A 24,323-nucleotide genomic window follows, 5' to 3' on the forward strand; every position below is an offset into this window, starting at 1 on the left:
GGGTATGGTAGTATAGTGTATATATTAATGTGTAGTATAGTGTATATATTCATGTGTCATATAGTGTATATTAATGTGTAATATAGTGTATATATTCATATGTAGTATAGTGTATATATTCATGTGTAGTATAGTGTGTATATATTCATGTGTAGTATAGTGTATATATTCATATGTAGTATAGTGTGTATATATTCATGTGTAGTATAGTGTATATATTCATGTGTAGTATAGTGTATGTATTAATGTGTAGTATATTCTACCTCAGTGATGGGTATGGTAGTATAGTGTATATATTAATGTGTAGTATAGTGTATATATTCATGTGTCATATAGTGTATATTAATGTGTAATATAGTGTATATTAATGTGTAATATAGTGTATATATTCATGTGTAGTATAGTGTGTATATATTCATGTATAGTGTGTATATATTCATGTGTAGTATAGTGTATATATTAATGTGTAGTATAGTGTATATATTAATGTGTAGTATATTCTACCTCAGTGATGGGTATGGTAGTATAGTGTATATATTAATGTGTAGTATAGTGTATATATTCATGTGTCATATAGTGTATATTAATGTGTAATATAGTGTATATATTCATATGTAGTATAGTGTATATATTCATGTGTAGTATAGTGTGTATATATTCATGTGTAGTATAGTGTATATATTCATATGTAGTATAGTGTGTATATATTCATGTGTAGTATAGTGTACATATTCATGTGTAGTATAGTGTATGTATTAATGTGTAGTATATTCTACCTCAGTGATGGGTATGGTAGTATAGTGTATATATTAATGTGTAGTATAGTGTATATATTCATGTGTCATATAGTGTATATTAATGTGTAATATAGTGTATATATTCATATGTAGTATAGTGTATCTATTAATGTGTAGTATAGTGTATATATTAATGTGTATAGTGTATATATTAATGTGTAGTATAGTGTATATATTAATGTGTAGTATAGTGTATATAGTGTAGTATAGTGTATGTATTAATGTGTAGTATATTCTTCCTCAGTGATGGGTATGGTAGTATAGTGTATATATTCATGTGTAGTATAGTGTATATATTCATGTGTGGTATATTCTACCTCAGTGATGGGTACAGTCCTCCTGGGGTTGCTAGGTGATCCCCGGGCCAGACTCTGTCTGAGCAGCAGAGTGACCTCCTCCAGCTCCTTCTCAGCCTCCGCTACATTGGGATCCTGCTGTAGCACCTCCTGTAGGTCAGAGCTGCACGCCAGGTAGTCCTGGGGATGGGGGCACACACACACACACACACACACACACATATGTGGAGGATGAGGAAGAGACCAGGTAGTCATTTCAATACCCGTCTACAAAAGTAGTCAACCCAGATTGGGCCAAACCCGCAAACTAGTCATGTGAACTCCTAAAACCTGTCCCTTTACCTTGAGGCCTTTATTGGCCATGGCCCGTCTGTAGAAGGCCTTCTTATTGGCTGGCTCCAGCCTCAGGGCAGAGTCACAGTCCTGCTTGGCTTCAGCAAACATATCTAGCTTCAGGAAGCACAGCGCTCTAAGGACAGAATGTAATACAGTATTATAGTGTCTCTATGGAGGCAGAATGTAATACAGTATTATAGTGTCTCTATGGAGGCAGAATGTAATACAACAGTATTATAGTGTCTCTATGGAGGCAGAATGTAATACAACAGTATTATAGTGTCTCTATGGAGGCAGAATGTAATACAACAGTATTATAGTGTGTCTATGGAGGCAGAATGTAATACAACAGTATTATAGTGTATCTATGGAGGCAGAATGTAATACAACAGTATTATAGTGTATCTATGGAGGCAGAATGTAATACAACAGTATTATGGTATCTCTATGGAGGCAGAATGTAATACAACAGCATTATAGTGTCTCTATGGAGGCAGAATGTAATACAACAGTATTATAGTGTCTCTATGGAGGCAGAATGTAATACAACAGTATTATAGTGTATCTATGGAGGCAGAATGTAATACAACAGTATTATAGGGTGTCTCTATGGAGGCAGAATGTAATACAACAGTATTATAGTGTGTCTCTATGGAGGCAGAATGTAATACAACAGTATTATAGTGTCTCTATGGAGGCAGAATGTAATACAACAGTATTATAGTGTATCTATGGAGGCAGAATGTAATACAACAGTATTATAGTGTATCTATGGAGGCAGAATGTAATACAACAGTATTATAGTGTATCTCTATGGCTCTGGAGGAGAACACAACAGTATTATAGTGTATCTATGGAGGCAGAATGTAATACAACAGTATTATAGTGTCTCTATGGAGGCAGAATGTAATACAACAGTATTATAGTGTCTCTATGGAGGCAGAATGTAATACAACAGTATTATAGTGTATCTATGGAGGCAGAATGTAATACAACAGTATTATAGTGTCTCTATGGAGGCAGAATGTAATACAACAGTATTATAGTGTCTCTATGGAGGCAGAATGTAATACAACAGTATTATAGTGTGTCTCTATGGAGGCAGAATGTAATACAAAAGTATTATAGTGTTTCTATGGAGGCAGAATGTAATACAGTATTATAGTGTCTCTATGGAGGCAGAATGTAATACAACAGTATTATAGTGTGTCTCTATGGAGGCAGAATGTAATACAACAGTATTATAGTGTGTCTCTATGGCTCTGGAGGAGAACACAACAGTATTATAGTGTGTCTATGGAGGCAGAATGTAATACAGTATTATAGTGTCTCTATGGAGGCAGAATGTAATACAACAGTATTATAGTGTCTCTATGGCTCTGGAGGAGAACACAACACTGTTGTTCAACATAGCAGCCAAACACAGCTCATACAATCAGCCTCTCTTGTATTTTCTGACCCCACAGACAGACATCCTCGCACCAAGACAGTGTTTTAATGTTGATAAGCCTGCCGTTACTCTGGCGTACTCAACACTTCCCCTAAGGCCATGTGTGTGTTGAAAAGCTGTCCTTTTTAGCTACGCTCTCATGTGGCTGTGGAGTGTGTACTGTGACTGTCTGTACACACAGGGCTTTACGCAGAACAGGACATGAACACAAAGGTACGGTGTGGTGAGTCATGTCAGGGTGGCCAGCCCCTTTCAACTCTATGGTACAGAACACTCTGTCAACGCTGACAACACTACTCTACTGGCTATTGAGGAGGAGAGGAGAGGAGATACAAGAGAGGAGAGGAGGAGAGGAGGAGGGGAAGAGAGGAGAGGAGGAGGGGAAGAGAGGAGAGGAGGAGGGGAAGAGAGGAGAGGAGATACAAGAGAGGAGAGGAGGGGAGAGGTGCCTAATGAATAGGACCCAGGTTTCCCATCCCAGGAGAGCCCGTGTTGCATGTCTTTCTAGGACACAATTTACGGTCCGCTACCCTGTTCTGTGTTACACACTGTGTCTATAATTAGGCTATGAGAGAGAGAGGAGCAGACACCCTGCTGTCCTCTGCTGTTCCTGTTTGTATTTCCACACTACAGCAACAATACACCTGATTAGTCTGACTGGATTTACTGACATCATGGCAGGCTGGGGTTAGAGCAGGCTGACTGGGGTTAGAGCAGGCTGGCTGGGGTTAGAGCAGGCTGACTGGGGTTAGAGCAGGCTGGCTGGGGTTAGAGCAGGCTGGCAGCAGGCTGGCTGGGGTTAGAGCAGGCTGGCTGGGGTTAGAGCAGGCTGGCTGGGGTTAGAGCAGGCTGGGGTTAGAGCAGGCTGGGGTTAGAGCAGGCTGGGGTTAGAGCAGGCTGGGGTTAGGCAGGCTGGGGTTAGAGCAGGCTGGGGTTAGAGCAGGCTGGCTGGGGTTAGAGCAGGCTGGGGTTAGAGCAGGCAGGCTGGGGTTAGAGCAGGCTGGGGTTAGAGCAGGCTGGGGTTAGAGCAGGCTGGCTGGGGTTAGAGCAGGCTGGGGTTAGAGCAGGCTGGCTGGGGTTAGAGCAGGCAGGCTGGGGTTAGAGCAGGCTGGGGTTAGAGCAGGCTGGCTGGGGTTAGAGCAGGCTGGCTGGGGTTAAAGCAGGCTGACTGGGGTTAGAGCAGGCTGGCTGGGGTTAGAGCAGGCTGGGGTTAGAGCAGGCTGACTGTTAGAGCAGGTTGGGGTTAGAGCAGGCTGGGGTTAGAGCAGGCTGGGGTTAGAGCAGGCTGGCTGGGGTTAGAGCAGGCTGGCTGGGGTTAGCAGCAGGCTGGCTGGGGTTAGAGCAGGCTGGCTGGGGTTAGAGCAGGCTGGCTGGGGTTAGAGCAGGCTGGCTGGGGTTAGAGCAGGCTGGCTGGGGTTAGAGCAGGCTGGCTGGGGTTAGAGCAGGCTGGCTGGGGTTAGAGCAGGCTGGCTGGGGTTAGAGCAGGCTGGCTGGGGTTAGAGCAGGCTGGCTGGGGTTAGAGCAGGCTGGGGTTAGAGCAGGCTGGCTGGGGTTGACTGGGGTTAGAGCAGGCTGGCTGGGGTTAGAGCAGGCTGGCTGGGGTTAGAGCAGGCTGGCTGGGGTTAGAGCAGGCTGGCTGGGGTTAGAGGCAGGCTGGCTGGGGTTAGAGCAGGCTGGGGTTAGAGCAGGCTGACTGGGGTTAGAGCAGGCTGGCTGGGGTTAGAGCAGGCTGGCTGGGGTTAGAGCAGGCTGCTGGGGTTAGAGCAGGCTGGCTGGGGTTAGAGCAGGCTGGCTGGGGTTAGAGCAGGCTGGCTGGGGTTAGAGCAGGCTGGCTGGGGTTAGAGCAGGCTGGCTGGGGTTAGAGCAGGCTGGCTGGGGTTAGAGCAGGCTGGCTGGGGTTAGAGCAGGCTGGCTGGGGTTAGAGCAGGCTGGCTGGGGTTAGAGCAGGCTGGCTGGGGTTAGAGCAGGCTGGCTGGGGTTAGAGCAGGCTGACTGGGGTTAGAGCAGGCTGGCTGGGGTTAGAGGCAGGCTGGGGTTAGGAGCAGGCTGGCTGGGGTTAGGGGCTGGCTAGAGCAGGCTGGCTGGGGTTAGAGCAGGCTGGCTGGGGTTAGAGCAGGCTGGCTGGGGTTAGAGCAGGCTGGCTGGGGTTAGAGCAGGCTGGCTGGGGTTAGAGCAGGCTGGCTGGGGTTAGAGCAGGCTGGCTGGGGTTAGAGCAGGCTGGCTGGGGTTAGAGCAGGCTGGCTGGGGTTAGAGCAGGCTGGCTGGGGTTAGAGCAGGCTGGCTGGGGTTAGAGCAGGCTGGCTGGGGTTAGAGCAGGCTGGCTGGGGTTAGCAGGCAGGCTGGCTGGGGTTAGAGCAGGCTGGCTGGGGTTAGAGCAGGCTGGCTGGGGTTAGAGCAGGCTGGCTGGGGTTAGAGCAGGCTGGCTGGGGTTAGAGCAGGCTGGCTGGGGTTAGAGCAGGCTGGCTGGGGTTAGAGCAGGCTGGCTGGGGTTAGAGCAGGCTGGCTGGGGTTAGAGCAGGCTGGCTGGGGTTAGAGCAGGCTGGCAGGCTGGCTGGGGTTAGAGCAGGCTGGCTGGGGTTAGAGCAGGCTGGCTGGGGTTAGAGCAGGCTGGCTGGCTGGGGTTAGAGCAGGCTGACTGGGGTTAGAGCAGGCTGGCTGGGGTTAGAGCAGGCTGGCTGGGGTTAGAGCAGGCTGGCTGGGGTTAGAGCAGGCTGACTGGGGTTAGAGCAGGCTGGCTGGGGTGGCTGGGGTTAGAGCAGGCTGGCTGGGGTTAGAGCAGGCTGACTGGGGTTAGAGCAGGCTGGCTGGGGTTAGAGCAGGCTGGCTGGGGTTAGAGCAGGCTGGCTGGGGTTAGAGCAGGCTGGCTGGGGTTAGAGCAGGCTGGCTGGGGTTAGAGCAGGCTGGCTGGGGTTAGAGCAGGCTGGCTGGGGTTAGAGCAGGCTGGCTGGGGTTAGAGCAGGCTGGCTGGGGTTAGAGCAGGCTGGCTGGGGAGCAGGCTGGCTGGGGTTAGAGCAGGCTGGCTGGGGTTAGAGCAGGCTGGCTGGGGTTAGAGCAGGCTGGCTGGGGTTAGAGCAGGCTGGCTGGGGTTAGAGCAGGCTGGCTGGGGTTAGAGCAGGCTGGCTGGGGTTAGAGCAGGCTGGCTGGGGTTAGAGCAGGCTGGCTGGGGTTAGAGCAGGCTGGCTGGGGTTAGAGCAGGCTGGCTGGGGTTAGAGCAGGCTGGCTGGGGTTAGAGCAGGCTGGCTGGGGTTAGAGCAGGCTGGCTGGGGTTAGAGCAGGCTGGCTGGGGTTAGAGCAGGCTGGCTGGGGTTGGGGTTAAGAGCAGGCTGGCTGGGGTTAGAGCAGGCTGGCTGGGGTTAGAGCAGGCTGGCTGGGGTTAGAGCAGGCTGGCTGGGGTTAGAGCAGGCTGGCTGGGGTTAGAGCAGGCTGGCTGGGGTTAGAGCAGGCTGGCTGGGGTTAGAGCAGGCTGGCTGGGGTTAGAGCAGGCTGGCTGGGGTTAGAGCAGGCTGGCTGGGGTTAGAGCAGGCTGGCTGGGGTTAGAGCAGGCTGGCTGGGGTTAGAGCAGGCTGGCTGGGGTTAGAGCAGGCTGGCTGGGGTTAGAGCAGGCTGGCTGGGGTTAGAGCAGGCTGGCTGGGGTTAGAGCAGGCTGGCTGGGGTTAGAGCAGGCTGGCTGGGGTTAGAGCAGGCTGGCTGGGGTTAGAGCAGGCTGGCTGGGGTTAGAGCAGGCTGGCTGGGGTTAGAGCAGGCTGCTGGGGTTAGAGCAGGCTGACTGGGGTTAGAGCAGGCTGGCTGGGGTTAGAGCAGGCTGGCTGGGGTTAGAGCAGGCTGGCTGGGGTTAGCAGGCTGGCTGGGGTTAGGCAGGCTGGCTGGGGTTAGAGCAGGCTGGCTGGGGTTAGAGCAGGCTGGCTGGGGTTAGAGCAGGGCTGGGGTTAGAGCAGGCTGGCTGGGGTTAGAGCAGGCTGGCTGGGGTTAGAGCAGGCTGGCTGGGGTTAGAGCAGGCTGGCTGGGGTTAGAGCAGGCTGGCTGGGGTTAGAGCAGGCTGAGGCTGGCTGGGGTTAGAGCAGGCTGGCTGGGGTTAGAGCAGGCTGGCTGGGGTTAGAGCAGGCTGGCTGGGGTTAGAGCAGGCTGGCTGGGGTTAGGCTGGCTGGGGTTAGAGCAGGCTGGCTGGGGTTAGAGCAGGCTGGCTGGGGTTAGAGCAGGCTGGCTGGGGTTAGAGCAGGCTGGCTGGGGTTAGAGCAGGCTGGCTGGGGTTAGAGCAGGCTGGCTGGGGTTAGAGCAGGCTGGCTGGGGTTAGAGCAGGCTGGCTGGGGTTAGAGCAGGCTGGCTGGGGTTAGAGCAGGCTGGCTGGGGTTAGAGCAGGCTGGCTGGGGTTAGAGCAGGCTGGCTGGGGTTAGAGCAGGCTGGCTGGGGTTAGAGCAGGCTGGCTGGGGTTAGAGCAGGCTGGCTGGGGTTAGAGCAGGCTGGCTGGGGTTAGAGCAGGCTGGCTGGGGTTAGAGCAGGCTGGTGGGGTTAGAGCAGGCTGGCTGGGGTTAGAGCAGGCTGGCTGGGGTTAGAGCAGGCTGGCTGGGGTTAGAGCAGGCTGACTGGGGTTAGAGCAGGCTGACTGGGGTTAGAGCAGGCTGGCTGGGGTTAGAGCAGGCTGGCTGGGGTTAGAGCAGGCTGGCTGGGGTTAGAGCAGGCTGGCTGGGGTTAGAGCAGGCTGGCTGGGGTTAGAGCAGGCTGGCTGGGGTTAGAGCAGGCTGGGGTTAGAGCAGGCTGGCTGGGGTTAGAGCAGGCTGGCTGGGGTTAGAGCAGGCTGGCTGGGGTTAGAGCAGGCTGGCTGGGGTTAGAGCAGGCTGGCTGGGGTTAGAGCAGGCTGGCTGGGGTTAGAGCAGGCTGGCTGGGGTTAGAGCAGGCTGGCTGGGGTTAGAGCAGGCTGGCTGGGGTTAGAGCAGGCTGGCTGGGGTTAGAGCAGGCTGGCTGGGGTTAGAGCAGGCTGGCTGGGGTTAGCAGGCTGCTGGGGGCTGGCTGGGGTTAGAGCAGGCTGGCTGGGGTTAGAGCAGGCTGGCTGGGGTTAGAGCAGGCTGGCTGGGGTTAGAGCAGGCTGGCTGGGGTTAGAGCAGGCTGGCTGCTGGGTTAGAGCAGGCTGGCTGGGGTTAGAGCAGGCTGGCTGGGGTTAGAGCAGGCTGGCTGGGGTTAGAGCAGGCTGGCTGGGGTTAGAGCAGGCTGGCTGGGGTTAGAGCAGGCTGGCTGGGGTTAGAGCAGGCTGGCTGGGGTTAGAGCAGGCTGGCTGGGGTTAGAGCAGGCTGGCTGGGGTTAGAGCAGGCTAGAGCAGGGCTGGGGTTAGAGCAGGCTGGCTGGGGTTAGAGCAGGCTGGCTGGGGTTAGAGCAGGCTGGCTGGGGTTAGAGCAGGCTGGCTGGGGTTAGAGCAGGCTGGCTGGGGTTAGAGCAGGCTGGGGTTAGGCAGGCTGGCTGGGGTTAGAGCAGGCTGGCTGGGGTTAGAGCAGGCTGGCTGGGGTTAGAGCAGGCTGGCTGGGGTTAGAGCAGGCTGGCTGGGGTTAGAGCAGGCTGACTGGGGTTAGAGCAGGCTGACTGGGGTTAGAGCAGGCTGGCTGGGGTTAGAGCAGGCTGGCTGGGGTTAGAGCAGGCTGGCAGGCTGGCTGGGGTTAGAGCAGGCTGGCTGGGGTTAGAGCAGGCTGACTGGGGTTAGAGCAGGCTGACTGGGGTTAGAGCAGGCTGGCTGGGGTTAGAGCAGGCTGGCTGGGGTTAGAGCAGGCTGGCTGGGGTTAGAGCAGGCTGGCTGGGGTTAGAGCAGGCTGGCTGGGGGAGCAGGCTGGGGTTAGAGCAGGCTGGCTGGGGTTAGAGCAGGCTGACTGGGGTTAGAGCAGGCTGGCTGGGGTTAGAGCAGGCTGGCTGGGGTTAGAGCAGGCTGGCTGGGGTTAGAGCAGGCTGGCTGGGGTTAGAGCAGGCTGGCTGGGGGCAGGCTGGCTGGGGTTAGAGCAGGCTGGCTGGGGTTAGAGCAGCAGGCTGACTGGGGTTAGAGCAGGCTGACTGGGGTTAGAGCAGGCTGGCTGGGGTTAGAGCAGGCTGACTGGGGTTAGAGCAGGCTGGCTGGGGTTAGAGCAGGCTGACTGGGGTTAGAGCAGGCTGGCTGGGGTTAGAGCAGGCTGGCTGGGGTTAGAGCAGGCTGGCTGGGGTTAGAGCAGGCTGACTGGGGTTAGAGCAGGCTGGCTGGGGTTAGAGCAGGCTGGCTGGGGTTAGAGCAGGCTGGCTGGGGTTAGAGCAGGCTGGCTGGGGTTAGAGCAGGCTGGCTGGGGTTAGGCTGAGCAGGCTGACTGGGGTTAGAGCAGGCTGGCTGGGGTTAGAGCAGGCTGGCTGGGGTTAGAGCAGGCTGGCTGGGGTTAGAGCAGGCTGGCTGGGGTTAGAGCAGGCTGGCTGGGGTTAGAGCAGGCTGGCTGGGGTTAGAGCAGGCTGGCTGGGGTTAGAGCAGGCTGGCTGGGGTTAGAGCAGGCTGGCTGGGGTTAGAGCAGGCTGGCTGGGGTTAGCAGGCTGGCAGGCTGGCTGGGGTTAGAGCAGGCTGGCTGGGGTTAGAGCAGGCTGGCTGGGGTTAGAGCAGGCTGGCTGGGGTTAGAGCAGGCTGGCTGGGGTTAGAGCAGGCTGGCTGGGGTTAGAGCAGGCTGGCTGGGGTTGAGCAGGCTGGCTGGGGTTAGAGCAGGCTGGCTGGGGTTAGCAGCAGGCTGGCTGGGGTTAGAGCAGGCTGGCTGGGGTTAGAGCAGGCTGGCTGGGGTTAGAGCAGGCTGGCTGGGGTTAGAGCAGGCTGGCTGGGGTTAGAGCAGGCTGGCTGGGGTTAGAGCAGGCTGGCTGGGGTTAGCAGGCTGCTGGGGAGCAGGCTGGCTGGGGTTAGAGCAGGCTGGCTGGCTGGGGTTAGAGCAGGCTGGCTGGGGTTAGAGCAGGCTGGGGGCTGGGGTTAGAGCAGGCTGGCTGGGGTTAGAGCAGGCTGGCTGGGGTTAGAGCAGGCTGGCTGGGGTTAGAGCAGGCTGGCTGGGGTTAGAGCAGGCTGGCTGGGGTTAGAGCAGGCTGGCTGGGGTTAGAGCAGGCTGGCTGGGGTTAGAGCAGGCTGGCTGGGGTTAGGCTGGCTGGGGTTAGAGCAGGCTGGCTGGGGTTAGAGCAGGCTGGCTGGGGTTAGAGCAGGCTGGCTGGGGTTAGAGCAGGCTGGCTGGGGTTAGAGCAGGCTGGCTGGGGTTAGGCTGGCTGGGGCTGGCTGGGGTTAGAGCAGGCTGCTGGGGTTAGAGCAGGCTGGCTGGGGTTAGAGCAGGCTGGCTGGGGTTAGAGCAGGCTGGCTGGGGTTAGAGCAGGCTGGCTGGGGTTAGAGCAGGCTGGCTGGGGTTAGAGCAGGCTGGCTGGGGTTAGAGCAGGCTGGCTGGGGTTAGAGCAGGCTGGCTGGGGTTAGAGCAGGCTGGCTGGGGTTAGAGCAGGCTGGCTGGGGTTAGAGCAGGCTGGGGTTGGCTGGGGTTAGAGCAGGCTGGCTGGGGTTAGAGCAGGCTGGCTGGGGTTAGCAGGCAGGCTGGCTGGGGTTAGAGCAGGCTGGCTGGGGTTAGAGCAGGCTGCTGGGGTTAGAGCAGGCTGGCTGGGGTTAGAGCAGGCTGGCTGGGGTTAGAGCAGGCTGGCTGGGGTTAGAGCAGGCTGGCTGGGGTTAGAGCAGGCTGGCTGGGGTTAGAGCAGGCTGGCTGGGGTAGAGCAGGCTGGCTGGGGTTAGAGCAGGCTGGCTGGGGTTAGAGCAGGCTGGCTGGGGTTAGAGCAGGCTGGCTGGGGTTAGAGCAGGCTGGCTGGGGTTAGAGCAGGCTGGCTGGGGTTAGAGCAGGCTGGCTGGGGTTAGAGCAGGCTGGGGTTAGAGCAGGCTGGCTGGGGTTAGAGCAGGCTGGCTGGGGTTAGAGCAGGCTGGCTGCTGGCTGGGGTTAGAGCAGGCTGGCTGGGGTTAGAGCAGGCTGGCTGGGGTTAGAGCAGGCTGGCTGGGGTTAGGCAGGCTGGCTGGGGTTAGAGCAGGCTGGCTGGGGTTAGAGCAGGCTGGCTGGGGTTAGAGCAGGCTGGCTGGGGTTAGAGCAGGCTGGCTGGGGTTAGAGCAGGCTGGCTGGGGTTAGAGCAGGCTGGCTGGGGTTAGAGCAGGCTGGCTGGGGTTAGAGCAGGCTGGCTGGGGTTAGAGCAGGCTGGCTGGGGTTAGGGCTTGGGGTTAGAGCAGGCTGGCTGGGGTTAGAGCAGGCTGGCTGGGGTTAGAGCAGGCTGGCTGGGGTTAGAGCAGGGCTGGGGTTAGAGCAGGACTGGGGTTAGAGCAGGCTGGCTGGGGTTAGAGCAGGCTGGCTGGGGTTAGAGCAGGCTGGCTGGGGTTAGAGCAGGCTGGCTGGGGTTAGAGCAGGCTGGCTGGGGTTAGAGCAGGCTGGGGTTAGAGCAGGCTGGCTGGGGTTAGAGCAGGCTGGCTGGGGTTAGAGCAGGCTGGGGTTAGAGCAGGCTGGCTGGGGTTAGAGCAGGCTGGCTGGGGTTAGAGCAGGCTGGCTGGGGTTAGAGCAGGCTGGCTGGGGTTAGAGCAGGCTGGCTGGGGTTAGAGCAGGCTGGCTGGGGTTAGAGCAGGCTGGCTGGGGTTAGAGCAGGCTGGCTGGGGTTAGAGCAGGCTGGCTGGGGTTAGAGCAGGCTGGCTGGGGTTAGGCTGGCAGGCTGAGCTGGGGTTAGAGCAGGCTGGCTGGGGTTAGAGCAGGCTGGCTGGGGTTAGAGCAGGCTGGCTGGGGTTAGAGCAGGCTGGCTGGGGTTAGAGCAGGCTGGCTGGGGTTAGAGCAGGCTGCTGGGGTTAGAGCAGGCTGGCTGGGGTTAGAGCAGGCTGGCTGGGGTTAGAGCAGGCTGGCTGGGGTTAGAGCAGGCTGGCTGGGGTTAGAGCAGGCTGGCTGGGGTTAGAGCAGGCTGGCTGGGGTTAGAGCAGGCTGGCTGGGGTTAGAGCAGGCTGGCTGGGGTTAGAGCAGGCTGGCTGGGGTTAGAGCAGGCTGGCTGGGGTTAGAGCAGGCTGGCTGGGGTTAGAGCAGGCTGGCTGGGGTTAGAGCAGGCTGGCTGGGGTTAGAGCAGGCTGGCTGGGGTTAGAGCAGGCTGGCTGGGGTTAGAGCAGGCTGGCTGGGGTTAGAGCAGGCTGGCTGGGGTTAGAGCAGGCTGGCTGGGGTTAGAGCAGGCTGGCTGGGGTTAGAGCAGGCTGGCTGGGGTTAGAGCAGGCTGGCTGGGGTTAGAGCAGGCTGGCTGGGGTTAGAGCAGGCTGGCTGGGGTTAGAGCAGGCTGGCTGGGGTTAGAGCAGGCTGGCTGGGGTTAGAGCAGGCTGGCTGGGGTTAGCAGCAGGCTGGCTGGGGTTAGAGCAGGCTGGCTGGGGTTAGAGCAGGCTGGCTGGGGTTAGAGCAGGCTGGCTGGGGTTAGAGCAGGCTGGCTGGGGTTAGAGCAGGCTGGCTGGGGTTAGAGCAGGCTGGCTGGGGTTAGAGCAGGCTGGCTGGGGTTAGAGCAGGCTGGCTGGGGTTAGAGCAGGCTGGCTGGGGTTAGAGCAGGCTGGCTGGGGTTAGAGCAGGCTGGCTGGGGTTAGAGCAGGCTGGCTGGGGTTAGAGCAGGCTGGCTGGGGTTAGAGCAGGCTGGCTGGGGTTAGAGCAGGCTGGCTGGGGTTAGAGCAGGCTGGCTGGGGTTAGAGCAGGCTGGCTGGGGTTAGAGCAGGCTGGCTGGGGTTAGAGCAGGCTGGCTGGGGTTAGAGCAGGCTGGCTGGGGTTAGAGCAGGCTGACTGGGGTTAGAGCAGGCTGGCTGGGGTTAGAGCAGGCTGACTGGGGTTAGAGCAGGCTGGCTGGGGTTAGAGCAGGCTGGCTGGGGTTAGAGCAGGCTGGCTGGGGTTAGAGCAGGCTGGCTGGGGTTAGAGCAGGCTGGCTGGGGTTAGAGCAGGCTGGCTGGGGTTAGAGCAGGCTGGCTGGGGTTAGAGCAGGCTGGCTGGGGTTAGAGCAGGCTGACTGGGGTTAGAGCAGGCTGGCTGGGGTTAGAGCAGACTGGCTGGGGTTAGAGCAGACTGACTGGGGTTAGAGCAGGCTGACTGGGGTTAGAGCAGTCTGACTGGGGTTAGAGCAGACTGGACTGGGGTTAGAGCAGGCTGACTGGGGTTAGAGCAGGCTGACTGGGGTTAGAGCAGGCTGACTGGGGTTAGAGCAGGCTGACTGGGTTAGAGCAGACTGGGGTTAGAGCAGGCTGGCTGGGGTTAAAGCAGGCTGACTGGGGTTAGAGCAGACTGACTGGGGTTAGAGCAGACTGACTGGGGTTAGAGCAGACTGACTGGGGCTAGAGCCGACTGGCTGGGGCTAGAGCCGACTGGCTGGGGCTAGAGCCGACTGGCTGGGGCTAGAGCCGACTGGCTGGGGCTAGAGCCGACTGGCTGGGGCTAGAGCCGACTGGCTGGGGCTGGAGCCGACTGGCTGGGGTTGGAGCAGACTGGCTGGGGTTGGAGCAGACTGGCGGGGTTAGAGCAGACTGACTGGGGTTAGAGCCGACTGAGGTTAGAGCCGACTGGCTGGGGCTAGAGCCGACTGGCTGGGGTTAGAGCCGACTGGGGTTAGAGCAGACTGGCTGGGGAAGAAGCCGACTGGGGTTAGAGCAGACTGGATGGGGCTAGAGCCGACTGGGGTTAGAGCAGACTGGATGGGGCTAGAGCCGACTGGGGTTAGAGCCAACTGGCTGGGGCTAGAGCCGACTGGGGTTAGAGCAGACTGGGTTTAGAGCCGACTGGCTGGGGTTAGAGCAGACTGGCATTATAGCAGACTGGAGTTAGAGCAGACTGGCTGGGGCCAGAGCCGACTGACTGGGGCTAGAGCCGACTGAGGTTAGAGCAGACTGGCTGGGGCTAGAGCCGACTGGCTGGGGCTAGAGCCGGCTGGGGCTAGAGCCGACTGGCTGGGGCTAGAGCCGACTGGGGTTAGAGCAGACTGGGGTTAGAGCAGACTGGCTGGGGCTAGAGCCGACTGGGGTTAGAGCAGACTGGCTGGGGCTAGAGCCGACTGGGGTTAGAGCAGACTGGATGGGGCTAGAGCCGACTGGGGTTAGAGCCGACTGGCTGGGGCTAGAGCAGACTGGGATAAGAGCCGACTGGGATAAGAGCCGACTGGGGTTAGAGCAGACTGGGTTTAGAGCAGACTGGCGTTAGAGCAGAATGGCTGGGGCTAGAGCCGACTGACTGGGGCTAGAGCCGACTGGCTGGGATTAGAGCAAACTGGAGTTAGAGCAGACTGGCTTTGATTAGAGCAGACTGGCTTTGATTAGAGCAGACTGGCTTTGATTAGAGCAGACTGGCTGGGATTAGAGCAGACTGGCTGGGATTAGAGCAGACTGGCTGGGGTTAGAGCAGACTGACTGGGGTTAGAGCAGACTGGCTTTGATTAGAGCAGACTGGCTGGGATTAGAGCAGACTGGCTGGGATTAGAGCAGACTGGCTGGGATTAGAGCAGACTGGCTGGGATTAGAGCAGGCTGGCTGGGGTTAGAGCAGACTGGCTGGGGTTAGAGCAGACAGACCAGGGTTCTGTACCCACTGGTTACACAGACCGGGGTTCTGTTCCCACTGGTTACACAGACCAGGGTTCTGTTCCCACTGGTTACACAGACCAGGGTTCTGTTCCCACTGGTTACACAGACCGGGGTTCTGTTCCCACTGGTTACACAGACCAGGGTTCTGTTCCCACTGGTTACACAGACCGGGGTTCTGTTCCCACTGGTTACACAGACCGGGGTTCTGTTCCCACTGGTTACACAGGCCGGGGTTCTGTTCCCACTGGTTACACAGGCCGGGGTTCTGTTCCCACTGGTTACACAGGCCGGGGTTCTGTTCCCACTGGTTACACAGGCCGGGGTTCTGTTCCCACTGGTTACACAGGCCGGGGTTCTGTTCCCACTGGTTACACAGACCGGGGTTCTGTTCCCACTGGTTACACAGACCGGGGTTCTGTTCCCACTGGTTACACAGACCGGGGTTCTGTTCCCACTGGTTACACAGACCGGGGTTCTGTTCCCACTGGTTACACAGACCGGGGTTCTGTTCCCACTGGTTACACAGACCGGGGATCTGTTTCCACTGGTTACACAGACCGGGGTTCTGTTCCCACTGGTTACACAGACCGGGGTTCTGTTCCCACTGGTTACACAGACCGGGGTTCTGTTCCCACTGGTTACACAGACCGGGGTTCTGTTCCCCTTTTCCCACATGTTGTTACATTGCAGCCTTATTCTAAAATTGACCAAATAAAAACAATTCCTCATCAATCTACAGACAATACCCCATAATGACATCACAATACCCCATAATGACATCACCCCATAATGACATCACAATACCCCATAATGACATCACAATACCCCATAATGACATCACCCCATAATGACATCACCCCATAATGACATCACCCCATAATGACATCACCCCATAATGACATCACCCCATAATGACATCACCCCATAATGACATCACAATACCCCATAATGACATCACAATACCCCATAATTACATCACAATACCCCATAATCACATCACAATACCCCATAATCACATCACCCCATAATGACATCACAATACCCCATAATGACATCACAATACCCCATAATGACATCACCCCATAATGACATCACCCCATAATGACATCACAATACCCCATAATGACATCACAATACCCCATAATCACATCACCCCATAATGACATCACAATACCCCTTAATGACAAAGCGAAAACAGGTTATGAAACATAGATGAACAGAAATACCTTATTTACTTCAGTATTCAGACCCTTTGCTATGAGACTCAATTGAGCTCAGGTGCATCCTGTTTCCATTGATCATCCTTGAGATGTTTCTACAACTTGATTGGAGTCCACCTGTGGTAAATTCAATTGATAGGACATGATTTGGAAAGGCACACACCTGTCTATATAAGGTCCCACAGTTGACAGTGCATGTCAAGAGTAAAAACCAAGCCATGAGGTCCAAGGAATTGTCCGTAGAGCTCCGAGACAGGATTGTGTCGAGGCACAGATCTGGGGAAGGGTACCAAAACATTTCTGCAGCATTGAAGGTCCCCAAGAACAAAATGGCCTCCATTATTCTTAAATGGAAGACGTTTGGAACCACCAAGACTCTTCCTAGAGCTGGCCGCACGGCCAAACTGAGCAATCAGGGAGAAGGGCCTTGGTCAGGTGACCAAGAACCCGATGGTCGCTCTGACAGAGCTCCAGAGTTCTTCTGTGGAGATGGGAGAATCTTCCAGAAGGACAACCATCTCTACATCACTCCGCCAATCAGGTCTTTACGGTAGAGTGACCAGAAGGAAGCCACTCCTCAGTAAAAGGCACATGACAGCCTGCTTGGAGTTTGCCAAAAGGCACCTAAAGGACTCTCAGACCATGAGGAACAAGATTCTCTGGGCTGATGAAACCAAGATTGAACTCTTTGGCCTGAATGCCAAGTGTCACATCTGGAGGAAACCTGGCACCATCCCTACGGTGAAGCATGGTGGTGGCAGCATCAGAGCCCAGACTTGAACCCAATCTAACATCTCTGGAGAGACCTGAAAATAGCTGTGCAGCGACGCTCCCCATCCAACCTGACAGAACTTGAGAGGATCTGCAGTGAAAAATGCGTGCCAAGCTTGTAGCATCATACCCAAGAAGACTGGAGGCTGTAATCACTGCCAAAGGTGCTTCAACAAAGTACTGAGTAAAGGGTCTGAATACTTAAGTAAATGTGATATTTTATTTTGTCTTATTATTTTGCTTTGTCATTATGGGGTATTGTGATGTCATTATGGGGTATTGTGATGTGATTATGGGGTATTGTGATGTCATTATGGGGTATTGTGATGTGATTATGGGGTATTGTGATGTCATTATGGGGTATTGTGCTGTCATTATGGGGTATTGTGATGTCATTATGGGGTATTGTGTGCAGATTGAAGGGGGGGGGGGGCCAAGTTAATCCATTTCAGAATAATGCTGTAACGTAACAAAATGTGGAAACCGTCAAGGTGTTTGAATACTTTCCGAATGCACTGTACATTACTGTACCTGTTAGGATGAAGGAGACACGGTCAGGTCCTTACCGGTTGGTGTAAATGGGACATTCCTCTGGCTTCAGCTTAAGGCATTCGCTGTACGTCCTCAGAGCCTCCTGGAACAGACCTTTCTTCACAAACTCATTTCCTTCTTGTTTCAGCGAATTGAAACAGACTTCTGTTTTTTGAGCTGCAGGCAAAGGAAGATACGCTGTTGGTGAGTAAATGTGTGACATCATACTGAGTAACTTGACAAAAATGTTTTTTTTTTTTTTGTTGTTGTAAGAATCGTATTTCACAAAAATAAGTGAGTGGTAATTTTGTCCTTTTAAAATCCAGGGTGAAAACAGGTCTAATCAGCAGTCATTCATGTGATAACGGACAGCTAATCAATTAGACCACTGGGGTGTTCTGGGAAAAAGCTGCCCGCTCCCTTCTTCCATTCATCACAGTTAAAACATAAATTATGGTTGGCTGCAGCACGGCCCTGAGACTGGGGCTAGGGTATAGGACTGGGGCTAGGGTATAGGACTGGGGCTAGAACTGGGGCTAGAACTGGGGCTAGAACTGGGGCAAGGGTATAGGGCTGAGACTGGGGCTAGGGCTAGGGTATAGGGCTGAGACTGGGGCTAGGGTATAGGGCTGAGACTGGGGCTAGGACTGGGGCTAGGGTATAGGGCTGAGACTGGGGCTAGGACTGGGGCTAGGGTATAGGGCTGAGACGGGCTAGGACTGGGGCTAGGACAGGACTGGGGCTAGGACTGGGGCTGTGACTGGGACTGACTGGGGCTAGGGTATAGGACTGGGGCTAGGGTATAGGACTGGGGCTGGGGTATAGGGCTAGGTTATAGGGCTGAGGCTATGGTATAGGGTATAGGGCTGAGGCTAGGGTATAGGGCTGAGGCTAGGGTATAGGGCTGAGGCTAGGGTATAGGGCTGAGGCTGGGGCTAGGGTATAGGGCTGAGGCTGGGGCTAGGGTATAGAGCTGGGGAAGGGGCTAGGGTATAGGGCTTGGTTATAGGGTATAGGGCTGAGGCTAGGGCTGGGACTGGGGATAGGGTATAGGGCTGAGGCTAGGGTATGGATAGGGCTGAGGCTGGGGCTAGGGCTTGGGTACAGGGCTAGGGCTGAGGCTGGGTATAGGGCTGGGGCTAGGGCTTGGGTATAGGGCTGGGTATAGGGCTAGGGTATAGGGCTGGGGCTAGGGTATAGGGCTGAGGCTGGGGCTTGGGTATAGGGCTGAGGCTGGAGCTAGGGTTTGGGTATAGGGCTGAGGCTGGGGCTAGGGTTGGGGCTAGGGTATAGGGCTGGGGCTGGGGTATAAGGCTGAGGCTGGGGCTAGGGTATAGGGCTAGGGTATAGGGCTAGGGTATAGGGCTGAGGCTGGGGCTTGGGTATAGGGCTTGGGTATAGGGCTGAGACTGGAGCTAGGGTTTGGGTATAGGGCTGAGACTGGGGCTAGGGTATAGGGCTGAGGCTGGGGTATAGGGCTGGGGCTAGGGTATAGGGCTGGGGCTAGGGTATAGGGCTGAGGCTGGGGGTATGGGGCTGAGGCTGGGGCTAGAGTATAGATAGGGCATAGGGCTGAGGCTGGGGCTAGGATATAGGGCTGAGGCTAGGATATAGGGCTGGGGCTAGGGTATAGGGCTGAGGCTGGGGCTAGGGTATGGGGCTGAGGCTGGGGCTAGGGTATAGGGCTAGGGTATAGGGCTGAGGCTGGGGCTAGGGTATAGGGCTGAGGCTAGGGTATAGGGCTGGGGCTAGGGTATAGGGCTGAGGCTGGGGCTAGGGTATATGGCTGAGGCTAGGACTGGTGCTGAGGATAAGACTGAGGCTAGGACTGGGACTGGGGCTAGGGGAGAGGGGCTAGGGATAAGGCTAGGGGAGAGGGTCTAGGGGATAAGGCTAGGGGAGGGGCTATGGCTAGAGGGGAAGGGCTAGGGAGAGTAGGGCTAGGGGAGAGGGGCTAGGGGGAAGGGCTAGGGAAGAGGGGCTAGGGGATAAGGCTAGGGGGAAGAGCTAGGGGATAAGGCTAGGGGAAGGGCTAGGGGAGAGGGGATAAGGCTAGGGGAAGAGCTAGGGAGAGTAGGGCTGGGGGAGGGGCTAGGGTATAGGGCTAGGGGGAGGGGCTAGGGTATAGGGCTAGGGTATAAGGCTAGGGAAAGAGGGCTAGGGTATAGGGTTAGGGGAGGGGCTAGGTTGTAGGGGCTAGGGTATAGGGCGAGGGAGGAGGGGCTAGGGTATAAGGCTAGGGGGAAGGGGAAGGTTATAGGGTTAGGGGGAGGGGCGAGGGAGGAGGGGCTAGGGTATAAGGCTAAGGAAAGAGGGCTAGGGTATAGGGTTAGGGGAGGGGCTAGGTTGGAGGGGCTAGGGTATAGGGCGAGGGAGGAGGGGCTAGGGTATAAGGCTAGGGGTAAGGGGAAGGGTATAGGGTTAGGGGGAGGGGCGAGGGAGGAGGGGCTAGGGTATAAGGCTAGGGGTAAGGGTATAGGGTTAGGGGGAGGGGCGAGGGAGGAGGGGCTAGGGTATAAGGCTAGGGGAAGGGGCTCCAGCAGCAAACAGTTGTCCCCCTTCAGTCCTCTAGCAGACAGTATGTCTCCTCTCTCTGTTCCACTAGTCCCCCTCCAGTCCTCTGACAGTATGTCCCCCTCCAGTCCGGGCTGAGGCTATGGTATAGGGTATAGGGCTGAGGCTAGGGTATAGGGCTGAGGCTAGGGTATAGGGCTGAGGCTGGGGCTAGGGTATAGGGCTGAGGCTGGGGCTAGGGTATAGAGCTGGGGAAGGGGCTAGGGTATAGGGCTGGGGCTTGGTTATAGGGTATAGGGCTGAGGCTAGGGCTGGGACTGGGGATAGGGTATAGGGCTGAGGCTAGGGTATGGATAGGGCTGAGGCTGGGGCTAGGGCTTGGGTACAGGGCTAGGGCTGAGGCTGGGTATAGGGCTGGGGCTAGGGATTGGGTATAGGGCTGGGTATAGGGCTAGGGTATAGGGCTGGGGCTAGGGTATAGGGCTGAGGCTGGGGCTTGGGTATAGGGCTTGGGTATAGGGCTGGAGCTAGGGTTTGGGTATAGGGCTGGGGCTGGGGCTAGGGTTGGGGCTAGGGTATAGGGCTGGGGCTGGGGTATAAGGCTGAGGCTGGGGCTAGGGTATAGGGCTAGGGTATAGGGCTGGGGCTAGGGTATAGGGCTGAGGCTGGGGCTTGGGTATAGGGCTTGGGTATAGGGCTGAGACTGGAGCTAGGGTTTGGGTATAGGGCTGAGGCTGGGGTATAGGGCTGGGGCTAGGGTATAGGGCTGGGGCTAGGGTATAGGGCTGAGGCTGGGGCTAGGGTATATGGCTGAGGCTAGGACTGGTGCTGAGGATAAGACTGAGGCTAGGACTGGGACTGGGGCTAGGGGAGAGGGGCTAGGGGATAAGGCTAGGGAGAGGGTCTAGGGGATAAGGCTAGGGGAGGGGCTATGGCTAGAGGGGAAGGGCTAAGGAGAGTAGGGCTAGGGGAGAGGGGCTAGGGGGAAGGGCTAGGGAAGAGGGGCTAGGGGATAAGGCTAGGGGAAGAGCTAGGGATAAGGCTAGGGGGAAGGGCTAGGGGAGAGGGGATAAGGCTAGGGGGAAGAGCTAGGGAGAGTAGGGCTGGGGGGGAGGGGCTAGGGTATAGGGCTAGGGGGAGGGGCTAGGGTATAGGGCTAGGGAAAGAGGGCTAGGGTATAGGGTTAGGGGAGGGGCTAGGTTGTAGGGGCTAGGGTATAGGGCGAGGGAGGAGGGGCTAGGGTATAAGGCTAGGGGGAAGGGGAAGGTTATAGGGTTAGGGGGAGGGGCGAGGGAGGAGGGGCTAGGGTATAAGGCTAAGGAAAGAGGGCTAGGGTATAGGGTTAGGGGAGGGGCTAGGTTGGAGGGGCTAGGGTATAGGGCGAGGGAGGAGGGGCTAGGGTATAGGGCGAGGGAGGAGGGGCTAGGGTATAAGGCTAGGGGTAAGGGGAAGGGTATAGGGTTAGGGGGAGGGGCGAGGGAGGAGGGGCTAGGGTATAAGGCTAGGGGTAAGGGTATAGGGTTAGGGGGGAGGGGCGAGGGAGGAGGGGCTAGGGTATAAGGCTAGGGGGAAGGGGCTCCAGCAGCAAACAGTTGTCCCCCTTCAGTCCTCTAGCAGACAGTATGTCTCCTCTCTCTGTTCCACTAGTCCCCCTCCAGTCCTCTGACAGTATGTCCCCCTCCAGTCCTCTAACAGACAGTATGTCCCCCTCCAGTCCTCTAACAGACAGTGTCTCCCCCTTCAGTCCTCTAGCAGACAGTGTCTCCAGTCTCTACTGCTGCAGTAGTCTATAAGACCTTTGAAGGTTCCAGCTCACAGCAGAAAGAGGATGAGGAATGATGCTTGCTGAACAGAAAATGCCACCCTATTGCACTGCGTTTAACCCTGGGCTCTGGCCAAAGGTAGTGCACTATGTAGGGAATAGGGTGCTATGGGCTCTGGTCAGAATTAGTGAACAACATAGGGAGTAGGGGGTCATTCTGGACTCATGCTGTGAGTCAGTCTGAATGTAGTCTCTTGTGACAGAGGAAACGGCTGGTCAGCGGACACTGATTAGCTTCTGGGTGACTACACGCTTAGAAAAATAGGTGCTATCTAGAACCTAAAAGAGTTCTTCAGCGGTCCCCATAGGAGAACCCTTTGACGAACACTTTTTGGTTCCAGGTAGAACCCTTTCCCCAGAGAGTTCTACATGGAACCCTAAAGAGTTCTACCTGGAACCAAAAAGGGTTCTACATGGAACCCAACAGAGTTCTACCTGGAACCAAAAAAGTTTTCTCCTATGGGGACAGCCAAAGAACCCTTGGAACCCTTTTGTTCTAAAACTGTGGACTCGGCTGAGTGAGAGCCCTACCTGCGTGCTGCTTGGCCTTCTCTGCTCTGGCCTGTAGGACCTCAGCGCTGGGTGGTTCCTCCCTGCGGTGCTGCTGAGCTGATAGTGGGACCAGAGGGATCTCAGGTAGTTTCTCTCTCCACTGTTCTCCGTCCTGCTCTATCAGTAACCGCGTGATCCTGGAGGAACCACACACACACACACACACACACACACACACACACACACACACACACACACACACACACACACACACACACACACACACACACACACACACACAGTTATCCTCCCAGCTATCCTCTATTATGTAAGTGCAGGGACAGTGTATAAATAGTGTGTAGCTGCAGTAGCTAGAGGACTGGGAGGGACAGCAGGTAATTCACACCACAGCGTTTGCTTGAAGCAGATTGACGTCCGAGCTGGATAATTAAGAGTCTATAGTTAAGGCGGTCTGACTTGGGCCTTTCAAACAACTCTCAATCACTTCACATGGTTGTGACTGTAGGGTGGATCAATTCTGTTAACTTTCCCAAAATGTCCAGGTTTTCTAGATATCCTGCTCGGTGGTTTCCAGATGGCCGGCTCACGGTCTCCTGATTCCAGATGGCCTGCTCATGGTCTCCTGATTCCAGATGGCCTGCTCATGGTCTCCTGATTCCAGATGGCCTGCTCACGGTCTCCTGATTCCAGATGGCCTGCTCACAGTCTCCTGATTCCAGATGGCCTGCTCATGGTCTCCTGATTCCAGATGGCCTGCTCATGGTCTCCTGATTCCAGATGGCCTGCTCACGGTCTCCTGATTCCAGATGGCCTGCTCATGGTCTCCTGATTCCAGATGGCCTGCTCACGGTCTCCTGATTCCAGATGGCCTGCTCACAGTCTCTTGATTCCAGATGGCCTGCTCATGGTCTCCTGATTCCAGATGGCCTGCTCGGTGGATTCCAGATGGCCTGCTCATAGTCTCCTGATTTCAGATGGCCTGCTCACGGTCTCCTGATTCCAGATGGCCTGCTCATAGTCTCCTGATTCCAGATGGCCTGCCCATGGTCTCCTGATTCCAGATGGCCTGCCCACGGTCTCCTGATTCCAGATGGCCTGCTCATGGTCTCCTGATTCCAGATGGCCTGCTCACGGTCTCCTGATTCCAGATGGCCTGCCCATAGTCTCCTGATTCCAGATGGCCTGCTCATAGTCTCCTGATTCCAGATGGCCTGCTCATAGTCTCCTGATTCCAGATGGCCTGCTCGGTGGTCTCCTGATTACAGAAGGCCTGCTCGGTGGTCTCCTGATTCCAGAAGGCCTGCTCATGGTCTCCTGATTCCAGATGGCCTGCTCACGGTCTCCTGATTCCAGATGGCCTGCTCATGGTCTCCTGATTCCAGAAGGCCTGCTCATGGTCTCCTGATTCCAGAAGGCCTGCTCATGGTCTCCTGATTCCAGAAGGCCTGCTCATGGTCTCCTGATTCCAGAAGGCCTGCTCATAGTCTCCTGATTCCAGATGGCCTGCTCATGGTCTCCTGATTCCAGATGGCCTGCTCATGGTCTCCTGATTCCAGATGGCCTGCTCATAGTCTCCTGATTCCAGATGGCCTGCTCATGGTCTCGTGATTCCAGATGGCCTGCTCATGGTCTCCTGATTCCAGATGGCCTGCTCGGTGGATTCCAGATGGCCTGCTCATAGTCTCCTGATTTCAGATGGCCTGCTCACGGTCTCCTGATTCCAGATGGCCTGCTCATGGTCTCCTGATTCCAGATGGCCTGCTCATGGTCTCCTGATTCCAGATGGCCTGCTCATGGTCTCCTGATTCCAGATGGCCTGCTCATGGTCTCCTGATTCCAGATGGCCTGCTCATGGTCTCCTGATTCCAGATGGCCTTCTCGGTGGATTCCAGATGGCCTGCTCACGGTCTCCTGATTCCAGATGGCCTGCTCACGGTCTCCTGATTCCAGATGGCCTGCTCACGGTCTCCTGATTCCAGATGGCCTGCTCACGGTCTCCTGATTCCAGATGGCATGCTCACGGTCTCCTGATTCCAGATGGCCTGCTCACAGTCCCCTTATTCCAGATGGCCTGCTCACAGTCTCCTGATTCCAGATGGCCTGCTGACAGTCTCCTGATTCCAGAAGGCCTGCTCACGGTCTCCTGATTCCAGATGGCCTGCTCATGGTCTACTGATTCCAGAAGGCCTGCTCATGGTCTCCTGATTCCAGATGGCCTGCTCATGGTCTCCTGATTCCATATGGCCTGCTCACGGTCTCCTGATTCCAGATGGCCTGCTCACGGTCTCCTGATTCCAGATGGCCTGCTCATGGTCTCCTGATTCCAGATGGCCTGCTCACGGTCTCCTGATTCCAGATGGCCTGCTCGGTGGATTCCAGATGGCCTGCTCATAGTCTCCTGATTTCAGATGGCCTGCTCACGGTCTCCTGATTCCAGATGGCCTGCTCATGGTCTCCTGATTCCAGATGGCCTGCTCATGGTCTCCTGATTCCAGATGGCCTGCTCATGGTCTCCTGATTCCAGAT

General features: G+C 56.1%; 1 protein-coding gene across 1 annotated transcript in view; it reads right to left on the bottom strand.

The window, feature by feature from the left end:
• Positions 1–1,114: 1,114 nt before the first annotated feature.
• LOC112218030 (sperm associated antigen 1b) overlaps positions 1,115–24,323 on the bottom strand; it is a gene marked incomplete at its 3' end in the record, with an annotated part of 56,714 nt that continues 33,505 nt past the window's right edge. The window contains 4 exon segments of the mRNA XM_042313110.1: positions 1,115–1,273; positions 1,436–1,562; positions 16,984–17,125; positions 21,816–21,973. Of these exon segments, the coding sequence (XP_042169044.1) occupies positions 1,115–1,273; positions 1,436–1,562; positions 16,984–17,125; positions 21,816–21,973 (586 nt within the window).

This window comes from Oncorhynchus tshawytscha, unplaced genomic scaffold (genome assembly GCF_018296145.1).
Source record: "Oncorhynchus tshawytscha isolate Ot180627B unplaced genomic scaffold, Otsh_v2.0 Un_contig_850_pilon_pilon, whole genome shotgun sequence".
In the NCBI taxonomy this organism is placed as follows: domain Eukaryota; kingdom Metazoa; phylum Chordata; class Actinopteri; order Salmoniformes; family Salmonidae; genus Oncorhynchus; species Oncorhynchus tshawytscha.